The 11,965-nt window shown below is 59.3% G+C and overlaps 1 protein-coding gene across 2 annotated transcripts; it reads right to left on the bottom strand.

Annotated features, from left to right (window-relative positions):
- Nucleotides 1–4,699: 4,699 nt before the first annotated feature.
- Nucleotides 4,700–11,919, bottom strand: TESC (tescalcin). Of its 2 annotated transcripts, none has more exons than XM_080366595.1 (8): nucleotides 11,399–11,910; nucleotides 7,383–7,452; nucleotides 6,255–6,335; nucleotides 5,878–6,017; nucleotides 5,733–5,794; nucleotides 5,555–5,662; nucleotides 5,065–5,112; nucleotides 4,700–4,962 (listed from the first exon to the last, which is right to left on the bottom strand). In XM_080366595.1, exons 1-8 carry the CDS (start codon nucleotides 11,454–11,456, stop codon nucleotides 4,885–4,887), a joined length of 645 nt encoding a protein of 214 aa, XP_080222721.1. In that variant the 5' UTR covers nucleotides 11,457–11,910; the 3' UTR covers nucleotides 4,700–4,884. The 2 variants fall into 2 exon arrangements, 1 of the variants encoding a protein (XP_080222721.1); XR_013924022.1 differs by having other exon boundaries at nucleotides 4,872–4,962; nucleotides 5,508–5,662; nucleotides 11,399–11,919.
- Nucleotides 11,920–11,965: the final 46 nt, after the last annotated feature.

Below are 11,965 nucleotides of genomic sequence, written 5' to 3' on the forward strand. Positions count from 1 at the left end.
TGGTAGTCATTAATGCTGTGCTGAAGTGGGTGCTGGAGCACAGCAAGTGCAGTCGTGGCTGTTTACGTCTTTGCCAGGGCTAGGTGACATTTAAATGGAGCCTCTTCCCTGATAACTTCAAGAATGGAGTCACCATCCAAGCTTCACCAGAGAGAGATGCCACCTTTGGATTTCCCATCTGGGAGCTTCCTAGGACTTAGTGCTACCAGTTTGTGATAGGCAGGGGCAAAGGTGGATTCTTGGCAGACCCCCGTGGCATCCCAGAGGCAAAGGGTATTGCTCAAGGAGGGGACATCTTTTCTGAGGTGGGTGGTGCCCAGTGGTGGGGTCCGGGTTGAGGAGCTGCAGTCAGGACATGTTGGACCGGTGGTGTGGGTCGAGCAGGCAGACCCCAACAGAAGGTCTGAAGGTGAGGGCTCACGCTGCGTGAGAGCGTGGTGCAGCGTGCCAGGCTGGTGCCCATCGGGTGGGCTGGGTAGCTGCAGATTGCTGAAGGATCCGAAAGCATCCGGGGAGGAGGTAGTTCGGGGTGAAGAACCTCGAGAATGACCCCTGGTTTCTGTTGAGGACAGTGTTCTTTAGCAAAAGAAAGAGGATTGTCTCTTCACATTGTCTTCGTGTGAAGGATCCCTGGGCGTAAGTTCCATCCCTGCTCTTCTCCAGAGAGAAGACATGATCAAAGGAGGAGGCTGTCTCTGTATCGCCGCCTCCAGCTGCTGCCAGGCTCCGGAGCTCTGCCTTCAGGGGCAATGACGGGTGCTGCACAGCAAAATGGGCCTGATGCAAAGGACGTGGTAGGACACACTTGGCTGTAGTACCGTACTGGAAAAACCCCAGCTGTCCCTCCTTGCATCTGGGGTCCAAGCCACTGGTGAAGACTCCAAGAAGGTGCTCTGTTTCATGTCCCTGGCCACCTTGGCAGTGGGAGAAGGGCCATTCCAGCGTTTTATGCACTGCCATCCCTCTCTCCATGCTGTGGGGCTGTGGGAGGAGGAACAGTGGGCGCTCTGTGCAGCGAGGGGCTGAGGGGTCTCCAGCTGCTCTCTCCTTCCTGCAGCTCAGCTCCGCAGAGCAGCACCCCCCGCTCCTGCCCAGGGGCCTTTCCTGCTCTCGGGTCCCTATCCAGAGACGTAGGTGCCTCTGCCGTTCCCCATCCCGGTTGCATGTGCTATTGGTGAGCTGTGGTGGTGCAAAAATCACTTCTTTACGCCCCTCTGCCCCCTCTTTTTCTTCCCGCAACATTTGGACACTCTCTTCCCCCTTCCATGGATGGTTCTAACCCCTTTAGCTATATATTGGCCAGTGCTGGTGTCCTCCCAGCGCCTACCAGTCACTCATACCTCCAAGACCAGCCCCTGCTGCTGAAGGGAAGATGGGGCCGCAGTGCTGGAGACCCCATAAGCAGATGACGTACTGATGGATTAAGCAGTAGAAACTAGTGGTGCAAGTGCCTGTTCCAGATCAGGATCTGTGCCATTGGCAGATTTCTGGCCAGAAATCTGGACCTTCAGCCTCTGGGCCAAATGCATCTCCGTGGAAGGCAGCTGCTGGCTTCCCTGGTGGGGCAGTTCCTGTGTCAGCTCCTGTGTCACCTCTGCATCGGGGGGTGCCACTCGAAGGAAGGGTGAGCGCCTCAGAATTTAGCTTACAAATACCCACCGCAACCAGCTGCCCCAGCTCCATCACTGGGTGCTCCTGTGCTGCCCTCCTGCACCTCCCACCCTTCCCGGGCAGGTTTCCCTCTCTCCTGCCTTTCCTTAACTCCGCTGTGGCTGAGAGATGGGTGGGGGCGGTGAGATGGGACAAACTACCCCTTCCCTCTGTGCCAGACCAAGACCTGCTGGGGGCACCTGCCCTGCAGTGACAGGGGCTACTTGGTCCTGCTCCCGCAGAGCCACAGCTCGCTTCTCTCTCCCAGACACTGCTCAGCCTGTATCAGCCTTCCCCGAGTTTTCTGACACGCAGCAAACAGCTTCAATTTTCCAATTACTCTCTGCTGACCACCGCTGCGGTCTGCAGCAGAGCTTGGTGCCACATCACAGGCCTCAGCATCTTGGCAGCTCTTGCTGTGCCCCGTAACAGAACTATTATCCTTATCAAACGCTCTGGGCTTTGCAGGATTTTGCCGTGGTCTGCAGCAGAAGCATTGCCCTTGCCAGATTTCCTAACTCTCTGCCAGTTTTTCCTGTGCTTTACAGAATTATTATCCTACATCTCACTGGGTTTTGCTGTGCATAAAATCAACACAGCATTACGATGCCCTGGCTCTCTGCTGGCCATCAGGGGGATGCTCCTGCCCACCTGGAGGAAGTGTTACTGTGGGCAGGGCTGCATGCAGCCTTGGGGCTCCTGGCCTTTATCACCAGCCCTTTGCTGGGACGAGGAGTGAGCTTATTTTCCCCAGTCCCTCCCGTTCCACTCACCCTTTCATCCACTCCGTGCAGCCCTCCCTCCTACTCTCATCTTCATCCCTTTTCCCACAGAGAAGACAAACACAAGCAAAGGCCAAAAAACCCTGCTGCAGCCAATTTGTTTTGGGTCCTGCCTCCACATCCCTGCCATTCCTATGCTCTCCTTGCCACCTAGCAAAATATGTAGGGGGATGGCTAATTAGCTCAGGTGATAATAATTTCCCTCTAATTGATACTCTTCGGTCCTCCTGCCCTCTATTTCCCTGCATTGCATGGGGTACCCAGCCCTTGCCGGCTGCAAGAAGCACTGATGTCTCCTCCATGATAAACCACAGTGTGGAGAGGGAGTGGGAACACGGTCTCATGTCAGCCCCAGCAGCAGCAGCAGCAGCAGCAGCAAGGGCTTTGCAAGGGCAGTCCCACCAGGGTGGCAAAGGGCCTTTCCGATGCAGACGGCTGCTGCTAGGATCAGGGTGAAGCGCAGGATGGAGCCCACAGCTGGTCTGTGGAGCGGGATGTATCTGTAGCATCTGTACGGTAATTCCTGTGAGAAGAGGGAGGAAGGAGCCTGGATCTTCCCGAAAGCTGTGGCTTTCAGGAGAAGCTGGATGTTGTGCTCTTGTGTGGGTGGGGAGGGCAGGGAGCACCGAGGGCTTGGCAGAGGGAGGAGGAGGAGGAGGCTCAGTCTCAGCTGGGAGGTCAGGCACTGACCCTCCGCTCCGACGGCGCTGATGCCGTGCGGCTGGGCCTGAGCCCGGGAGATGGAGGTGTCCAGGGGAGCGGGAGGAGAGCAGGGCTGAAGCCCCAGAGCCCTGCACGCACAGATGAGGCTGTGGCTGCCGCTGGGCAGCACCGGGAGACCCTCGGGGCCTAAAAGGCTGCACTGGGAAGAGCTGGGGGCTCCATCGCCGCCAGCCTGGCACTCAGCCTTGCCCCCAGCACCGGCACTGGCCCTGGCTGTTGCCACCCAACCCAGGTCGAGCACCACGTGCCAGCACCACAACAGCTCAGCCAACACCACAGGCTTTGTGGCACACCCAGCCTGGACATGCTGGCACCCCCAAGCCCGTAGCTGCGAGGCACGGTTGTCTCCATCCCTGTGGCTCCCTGCAAAGCCGGGTCAGCTCCAGCCTGTCCTCTCCTCGGTGCTGCCGAGCAGCACAGGTCTCTCCAGGACAGGACTGCATTGCAGGGAAGGGCTGTCCTTCACTGGGTTGCTGCTCTCCTGCTGCGGGCTCTGAAGAGCTGCTCCGGTGCCGGGGCTGTGCTCCAGCAGCTGTGAATGGAGTGCGGGGGGGTTTAGAGGGGCAAAGCTGCAAAACCTTGCAAGGGCAAGTCCATAGCTGTGCCCTCAGTGGGGGAATGCCTGGGCAGTGCAGAAGCCCTCACTAATGCGGAGCAGAAGGAGAAACTGTTCATTCACTGAGCCAGGGGGATGCTAGGCACTCGCTGCCCATGGGGACAGAGGGGGCTGGTGCCGGGGCTGTGTGTGGCTGCACATCCGTTGCTCCCTGCACCTTTACTCATGCACTGCTGTCTGCTTGCTGCAGCGGGGGCTTTTTTTCCATCGAGCATACATGTCACCAGGGGAAGCTATTTTTGAAAAAACAAACAAATCTTTCCAGCTTTTCTAAAAATAACCATTGCCCTTTTTTCTCCCCCTCCCTTCCCAGCTCAGGCTGCCTTAGAGACAGAAATCCGCCTCGAGCCATCCAGTTATTAATACCAGTAAACAAACCCTTATCTCCGGTGCCGTGTTCTAGCGGGAACATGTGGGGGCAGGAGCTGCCCGGCTGCCAGGAGCCCACGTCTCCATGTCCCTGCATCCCTGCTGCCTGCGGCCCAGCCTCGATGGGGGATGCCGATTGCAAAGCCTGGGTCCCAGCATGGTCCCACACGGCCCCTCCTGCCTGGCTCCGGCCAGCAGGTGCGGCCAAGGAGGCTGGTTTTGGTATAAACTGGGGTTATTCCTTGTGCTGCTGCCACTTTCTCTGGCTTCAGCATCTTGTGGGATGCAGAGCAGGATGTGATTTTTCTTCCAGGTGCTGAGGATGCTGCCTTCATCTCCTGCCCCCCAGCATCCCCATTCCTGCCTGCACACACTCCCCATGGCATGGGGATCGGGGTCTCACAGCATGAGCTGGGCAGCTCCTTCCTCAGAGCAGCGCATGGCAGAGGCTAAAAATTCAGATTTACAGGGACACCAGAATTTGTGGAGGCTTTCTGCACAGGAGGACACCCCACCAGGCCCCGGGCGATGGATGGACAGAGTATTTCTCAGCAAGGAGTAAAAAGAGAAATATTTTATTACAGATAAAAGCCTCTTATGTTTCTAGAGAGTAGAAGGCAGCCCCACTGCGGGACAGGCACGCAGGCGGGTACAAAGCGCTTGGTGCCAGGAACATGGAGCTGCTGCAGAGTCCTCCCTCTTCCTCCTCCTCTTCCTCCTCGGCATGTCAGGAGGGAGCTGAGGTCAGTAGCAGTGCGCGATGGTCTCCATGTTGAGGAAGCGGACATGCATCTTAGTTTCGATGTCAATCCCCTGCCACATCTGCAAGGCGAAGGGGGTGAGCGGGGCCGGGGGCCAAACACCCAGGTCCCTGTGACAGCCTGGCACCCTCCCCCTGGAGAGACAAGCGCAGATGCCACCAACCTTAAGGAAGTCTTCGAAGGTGATGCCCTCGTACACCTGGTCCGGCCCCTGTGTGCAGTGAGAAAGAAAACATTACAGCTGGCCTGTGCTGATGGGGTGGGGGCCTCGGGGCACTGGGTGCATCCCCAGTGGCTGTGGGACATGTCTCCCACAGGCACAGCACTGGCCCCATGCTGTGACCCATGGCCAGCCCAAAATTGGTTCCCAGAACCACCACGGCTGCAAGGAGCTGCCCTTTTTATAAACACTAAAGCCCTAAGCACTGAGGATGGTGCTTTATGGGGTGCTGTTTGCTTATCCTCCCTGGGCTCTTTTAATGGAAAACAAAACCCCTGAAAGCTGCTGCCTGCAAAAAAAAAAATAATCTTGTTCAGCCAAAGCAGCCCAGGGACAGCGGAGATGCCCCAGACAGGACGGACACCTTCCGGCCCCATTTTTGATACCATCACGGTGCCTCTGTGCCACGGCAGAGCAAGGAACCGGCTCCCACCATTTGTCCCACACAGATGCTGGCTGCCTCCATCATGGCCCCGTCGGCGATGGACCGTGCCGACTCCTTCTCCAGGTGGGGGTTTCCTGACAGCAGCTCCTCCACCACCTACAAGGCAGCGGGTCAAAGCCCAGGCCAGGAATTCAGTGTTGTTGGGGCGGGAGGGACCATACGTTACATTTCTGTACTCCTGCAGCGTGATCTTCCCGTCATGGTCCGAGTCGTACATATGGAAGAGGACTGGGAGGGATGAGAGGAGTATGGCAGGGTGAGGGGAGCCCCTTCCACCCAACCCCCAGCCCTGGGCTTTGGGAAAGCCTCACATTTGAGTTTCTCTTTCCGGAATCGATCGAGCTGCTCCTCATCCATGTTCATCTCGATGGGTCTGAAGTAGGACATGATGGTCAGGAAGTCTTCGAAGTTTATCTCGTCCGCCAGCCCATCCGACTCCTGCCGCAAGTTCCTGCCAAGAGTGGAGCCACCAGTGACAGGCAGCCAGGACCCCCACCCCCCCCACCCTGGCCGCCTGCCAGAGCGAAGCTTTAGGACTGGGTTTTCCCTGAGACTCAGCTTAAATACCTAGTTTTCACCCTGGCTCCATCCCAGCCTTTAGGGAGAAGCTCTTTGTCCAGCCACGTTCTGCTTTCAGAGGATAAACCCATCACCCTGACCCTCCCCACGATGCTGGGGATGTTCTTACCGCTTGTCGAAAAAGGCATGGACAATTTTCCCCCTAATGGGATTGAACTCCAGATCGGGGATGCTGTCAAAATTCTCCTTGCTGCAAAGGAAACAGAGACAGCCCAAAGCGTGAGGGAGCCGCAGAGGAGGGAGATGCTGTGACAGTCACTGAAGGGCTGGAGCAGAAGCTCCAACCTCATTCTTCCAAAGCGATCATGAGAAGAAAGACAAGGTTTTGCATGAAAACCCCTCTTTGCCTCAATTCAGACTGAAAGGCAGCTGTGCTGCCACATTGGCCTCTGCTTGGTGCAGCTAGGGGGGATTTCTGTCCCCACTAAAATGGGTCTTTGGGAAGCACTGGGACACAACAGCTCGAGGCCGATGCTGGAGCTCTTTCGTGGCTCAGCCTGCAATCAGCTACCTGGTTTTCAGAGAGTTTTCCCAGGAATCAGGTCCCAAATGGGACTTGACAAGGTGACAGAAGTAGCTTCTGCTGTCCCCCCCGCCATCGGCTTCCTCTGCCCTGCACCGTCCCTCTGCATCCTGCTGCCACCCCGTGTTGTGTGCACAGACACCAGGTTGAGCCTGTGCTCATCGTTCGCTATCAACTTTTTATAAAGCAAATGAGCCAAGAAATAATCTCTGGCGGGGGGGGAAGCCGAGGGCAGCTGGGCTCCCTGGCCCGTGCTGGCTCCTCGCATGGCTGGTGAAGCTGGTGGGACGTGCCAGAGCTTTCCCGAGGAAGCAGAGTCACAGCTTTGGTGCCTGCACAGGTGCCGAGGAGGGGGAAAAGGACAACTGCAAATCCCACCATAGCTGCTGCAATAGGGACTTTTCACTGCCCTCCCCAGAACTGATTTTAAAGCTGGGGAAAGTGGGATGTTCGGTGGGAGCAACCTTGCTCTCATGCCACTGCGTCACCGCTTGTTTTTCCCCATATTATTTGCAATGCCACATGGCAGAAAGTCAGTGCGGCATGGCTGTGGGATGGCTGGGAAGGACACGCTTGTCCTCGCAGCCCAGGGAGCTGGGTGTCCTGGCGGGGCACCCCCCAGCAGCCCAGGGAAGGCAGGTGCTGCAGGTGATGCTGTGGGCAGCTCCCAGCAGGGCAGGTATCGCCTCGGCGGTGGAGATGGAAGCGCCGTACCGGATTGTTAGCTGGTCCTGGCTCAGCTGCTTGAATCGCCGGTGCAGGTGCTCGATCTGTTCAGAGGTGACTGTTGGGGGAAAAGAGAAAGGTGACGGGGGCAGGTGAGCTCCCTGGACACTGGGCAGCCCTTGGGACACCCCTGGGACACCCATCTGCAGACCTCAGGTCCTGCCCAGTAACATGAGGAGACTGGTGGGCACCCAAACCTGCTGCAGAGCTTGTTCCCTGGGGACACCACCAAAGCCCACCCCATCTGGCAACAGCCAAAAGGCTGCCGGCTCCCACCTCACCCCAGGCAGTGGAGCAGTGTCTTGGGCACGCCTTGGCACAGTTGTACCCGTCCCCTTTTCCCTTTGCTGGCTTTATGCAGCTCTGCAAGGACCACCTTGCTGCGCTGGTCCCCACGTGCTCTGCCCCTTGCTCACTGCTGGAGGGTGACAGGGCGATGCCAAAGGCTGGTTTATCACTAGTCCTGGTCTGCAGAAACTCCCCTGGCCCAGACTGCATGGCAGGGCATGGCACCGCAGGATCCCACCCTCCCCAGTTCAGGATCCTTGGCAGCAGAACCTTCAAACAGGCCTGACCATTTAATTCGGGGTTTGTTGCCACCACAGGCAGGAGCCATGCCCAGGGAGCACATCTCAGCCTGGGACATGGGGAGGTTCGTGTGCTCCGGGTGACCGGAAACATGAAAAAACCAGAAAACTCAAAGCTGACAGCAGCTACCTGTGCTTTGGCAGGGTGGAGGAAAGGCTGAACACGGAGATGCCAGTGGCACCCAAGAAGCAAAGCCTGGCTGCTGCTTCCTGGGGGGAGCTGGGGCACCGGGGAGCCACGAGCTACCAAGGTGGGTGCTGCTGGAGCATCGGCCTGGGGCAGGGGCTGGAAGCAGGCAGGCCGGCAGCCTTGCTTTGAAACCCACAAGCGCTGAGGTTACAACATGAGGCTCAGCAGCATCTTTTCACCTCCTTAATCCCCTGACACAGGTTATTTTTTTTTCCCAGCTATTCTCTACAGGCTGTAACCATGCTCTACAACCCTCCGAAGACATGCAGAGCAGGACTCTCTCGTACAAATATTGACAGTAGCCATTCCCAGGAGCCAGGGAAGTGCCTTGCAGCTCTGTTTGCATGAGCTGGTGGAGTCTGTCTGGGCGCCAGCTTGACCCACGCGCTCGCTGCGGCCCTGGCCAGAGCTGGGCATGAGGCAGGGCTGCACCAGCAGTTGGTCATGAGCCTTTCCCAGCGGTGTGGAGAAAGATAAAAGCATGTTAAACTATAATTGAAGGGTTGCAAATGGTTAATTGTGGCAGCTGAAAGACAACAGGTCAATGCTGAGCTGGTGTGCTCGCTGCCTGGCTCCCTCTCTCTCTTTTATTATGTTTAAATAATGTCCTTTGCTCTGCTTCTGACTGTTGTTTCGCAGCCTTGAAATAGAAACTGTATTGATCAGTAAGGCTGAGCATTTACAGACCTCTATTAATGGACTGGAAAACCCATCTGTGCTTGTTGCTGGGGCTCTGTGCCTGCCCCGGCTCTCTGCCTGCGCTGGCAGCTGCCAGCCCCTTTGCAGGATGAGGCCATTTAAGCCCCTGGATGGGCTTCGGGGGGGTCCCCCTCTGAACCCGCTGGCGTGCAGGCGGTGATGCCTGGCTGCATGGGCACCACTGATTCACCCAAATGATGTTTATTTTCCCTAATCCCTCTCTGGCTGGTGCTCTGCCGCTGTCCACACACACAAGGAAATTTTCTCTGGATGCGAAGTCCAGATTTTCCAGTTTTGGCCATGAAGAAGTGACCTTTCACTTTCTCCCTTGACAACATCACCATCACCATGGGAGCAGCTGGGCCACTAAGCCTTCAGCATCTGGGACTTGAATGCACACCAAAGTCTTTGATCTTTCAGAAAAATGTCCAGGACACTGACATGATGAAACACAGGGGTCACTGGCTGGATGCTCATGATCAGTCCAGCCCAGCTCCACATCCAGCCCAGCTCCACATCCAGCCCAGCTCCACATCCAGCCCACAGCCACAAGGCAAAAAAAAGAGGGCTCTTCCTCCCTCTTTCCCCAAACCCAGGTCTTCCTCCCCCAGCTCTGAGCTGCAGCACGGGGCTGCAGTGCTGGCAGGTCTCCGAGGACCGCACTGCCCTGCGAAGAGCGGCAGCGCTCAACTGCTTTCCAGAGAAAAAGCTGCACCTGCACAAAGGGCAAAGGCTTTCCTGCAAGGAGGACTAGCACAAGCTCGTGGCGCTGAGAAACATCCTCAGCGCTCTGATGCTGCAGGCCCATGTCCAAGCACAGCAACCTACGCTACAGGGGAAAAAAATGGTGTTTAAACCGAAGGGCACTGGGTTTGCCGTTTTCCAGCCTATGGCAGAGGGCGTCCCTTGGGGAAGAGATGCGCCGGAGGGACTCAGCCCCACGCTGCCCTCCCTGTGTGGTGTTTTGCCTTGCAGGACCAGCCTTGGTGCAGGAAAAGGTCTCATCGTCCTGGGAAGAGCCCCTTTGGCACCAGACAGACGCCTCTGCTGCAGCTTTGTGACCAAGCACGCGGCAGCAGGGACGGGGACCAGCCCCGACGGCCCTGAGCAGGCAGCTGCCGGTGCTCCTGCAGCTTCTGGGCTGCAGTCGGCAAGAAGGCAAGGGAATACACCATGGGCACATCCTGGGGACCTGCAGGGAGGCCTGCCCTGTCCCTGCTCCTCCCACAGGACTAAGGGTGACCAAGATGCCCTCGTGGGGTTGTACTGCAGCAGCAAGCCTGTAAAAACCCCCTTGCATTGCCTAGGTTTTTCTAGCAGCAGCCGCAGCGCGGCGGGAGCCCAGTGAAGCCCGCCAGCAGCACGCTACATGTGCCTTGGTGGTGGCACGGGGTCACCGCACTCCTCCCTCCTGCTGACCTCTGGTTTCGATGAAACTTTTTTAGGTGTTGCCTTTGTAAACCCTTCTCAGGGACTGATTCATGGGGGCACTCAGGCGTCAGGCAGGTGCCTCCCACGGGCAGGTGCTCGGGAAAGGCCGACAGGCAGCGCTGCCTGCGTGGGAGCTGCCTGCTGCAGCCAGCCTGGCTGCACTTGCCTGACAGCATCCCCAGGCCAAGGTGGTGCCCAAAACCTCCTCACCACCCTCACATCCCAGGGACTCCCCAGGCACCTGCCCATGGGGAGGGCTGAGATCGTGGGGTGCCCAGTGGGGTGCTCAGCCCTTACTGGGGGAGGAGGAGTGAGAGGAGGAAGGGAGAGGTGACCATGGGGTCAGTGGCAGGGCTGGGAAGAACTGCTGGACCCTCTCAGCCCCAGCGCATCCTTTGGCCGCGGGCAGAGCTGCTGCCCTCCAGCCTGCCCCCATCCCAGCCTGCTCCCAGTATGGCAGGGGCTGGAGGAACCAGGCAGGAGCATCCCGACCTCTGTGCCCAGAGCTGGCCATATCCCGGGGCATCCTGGAGTGATGACACTTCCCAGGGGGTCACAAAACATGCACCGAGCCCTGCGTGGAGCCCTAGGCCACAGCCCCGCTGCAGACCCCAGCCCACTGGTCCCTTCCCCCTGCACCACCGGCTGCTGTGCACCATCCCAGCCCCAAGAGCATCACTGGATGGCAGCGCTGGCTCCTGGGCAAAACAGCCCTGTGGGGACAATTCCTTGCACGAGCAGCGTGGGTGGGCAAAGTGCTGCTGGGGCTCACACGTGTGCACGCTCGACGCCCTGGCGTGCAGTGCAGCACGGGGGTGCGTGGGTGCATCCCTGTGGGTGACACAGCTGCATCCCCCCTGCCCCTGGCGCCACGCCTGCACCCCGCTCCTTTCCCCACACCATCCCCCAGTGCCATGCCCCCACAGCCCCCTCCATCCCCCGAGTGACACGCCTGCACCCCCTCCCCGCGGTGACGTCCCCTGCAGACCAGGCCAGCCGGTCCCCCCCCCCCGGGGCGGGGGGGTGCGCAGCGGGCAGGGCCCGGCCAAGGTGCCCCCCAGGCCGCTCAGAGCGGGGGAGGGGCAGGCGATACTCACAGCCGGTCCTGTCCGCCAGCTCCCGCATCTCGGCGGGCACGGAGTGCGCGGAGCCCATGCCGGGCCGGGCCGGGCCGTGCCGGGAGGCAGCGCCGCGGGCCGCCGCACCGCGCTCCGCCGCCGCCGCCGCTTATAAGGGCGGGCGCCACCGGGAGGGAGGCGGCGGCGGCGGCGCGGCTCCCCCGGGTCCCTGAGCTCCCCGCCGCCGCGCCGTCGTTAGGTTCCAGAGTTAACAGCCCCACCCCCGGGGGCGGGAGGGGAGCGGGGGGGCGGGGAGGGGGTGGCGGTGTGGATGGGACCCTCTGGGAGCCGGGGCTGCTCCTTCATGCGCTGGTGGCACTTGAAGCAGCTGGTCGTGCCCGCTCGCGGTGGTGGGCGGTGTGTGGCCCCGCTGGGCTCCTTCCCAAGGAGAGGGGCACAGAGCAGCCCCCGTGCCCCCCACCCGCTGCCCGGCGGGGGTCTCCCCCTGGGATGGGCTGCAGCAGCCAGAACCCCAGCTCCCGCAGGAGCCCTTTGGCTTCTCCATCCCCGGTGCTGGGGAGACCCAGAGAGCAGGGTGACGCAGGA

This window comes from Falco punctatus (genome assembly GCF_963210335.1).
Source record: "Falco punctatus genome assembly, chromosome: 1".
In the NCBI taxonomy this organism is placed as follows: Eukaryota; Metazoa; Chordata; class Aves; order Falconiformes; family Falconidae; genus Falco; species Falco punctatus.

Bases quoted from the DNA above. Each gene is read 5' to 3' on its own strand.
- TESC (XM_080366595.1), bottom strand. From the start codon at position 11,456: ATGGGCTCCGCGCACTCCGTGCCCGCCGAGATGCGGGAGCTGGCGGAC. The intron at 5,113-5,554 runs GTGGGAGCCGGT...CACTGCACACAG, and splicing joins GCATCTGTGTGGGACAAATG to GGGCCGGACCAGGTGTACGA. The intron at 4,963-5,064 runs GTTGGTGGCATC...TTCGCCTTGCAG, and splicing joins CCTTCGAAGACTTCCTTAAG to ATGTGGCAGGGGATTGACAT.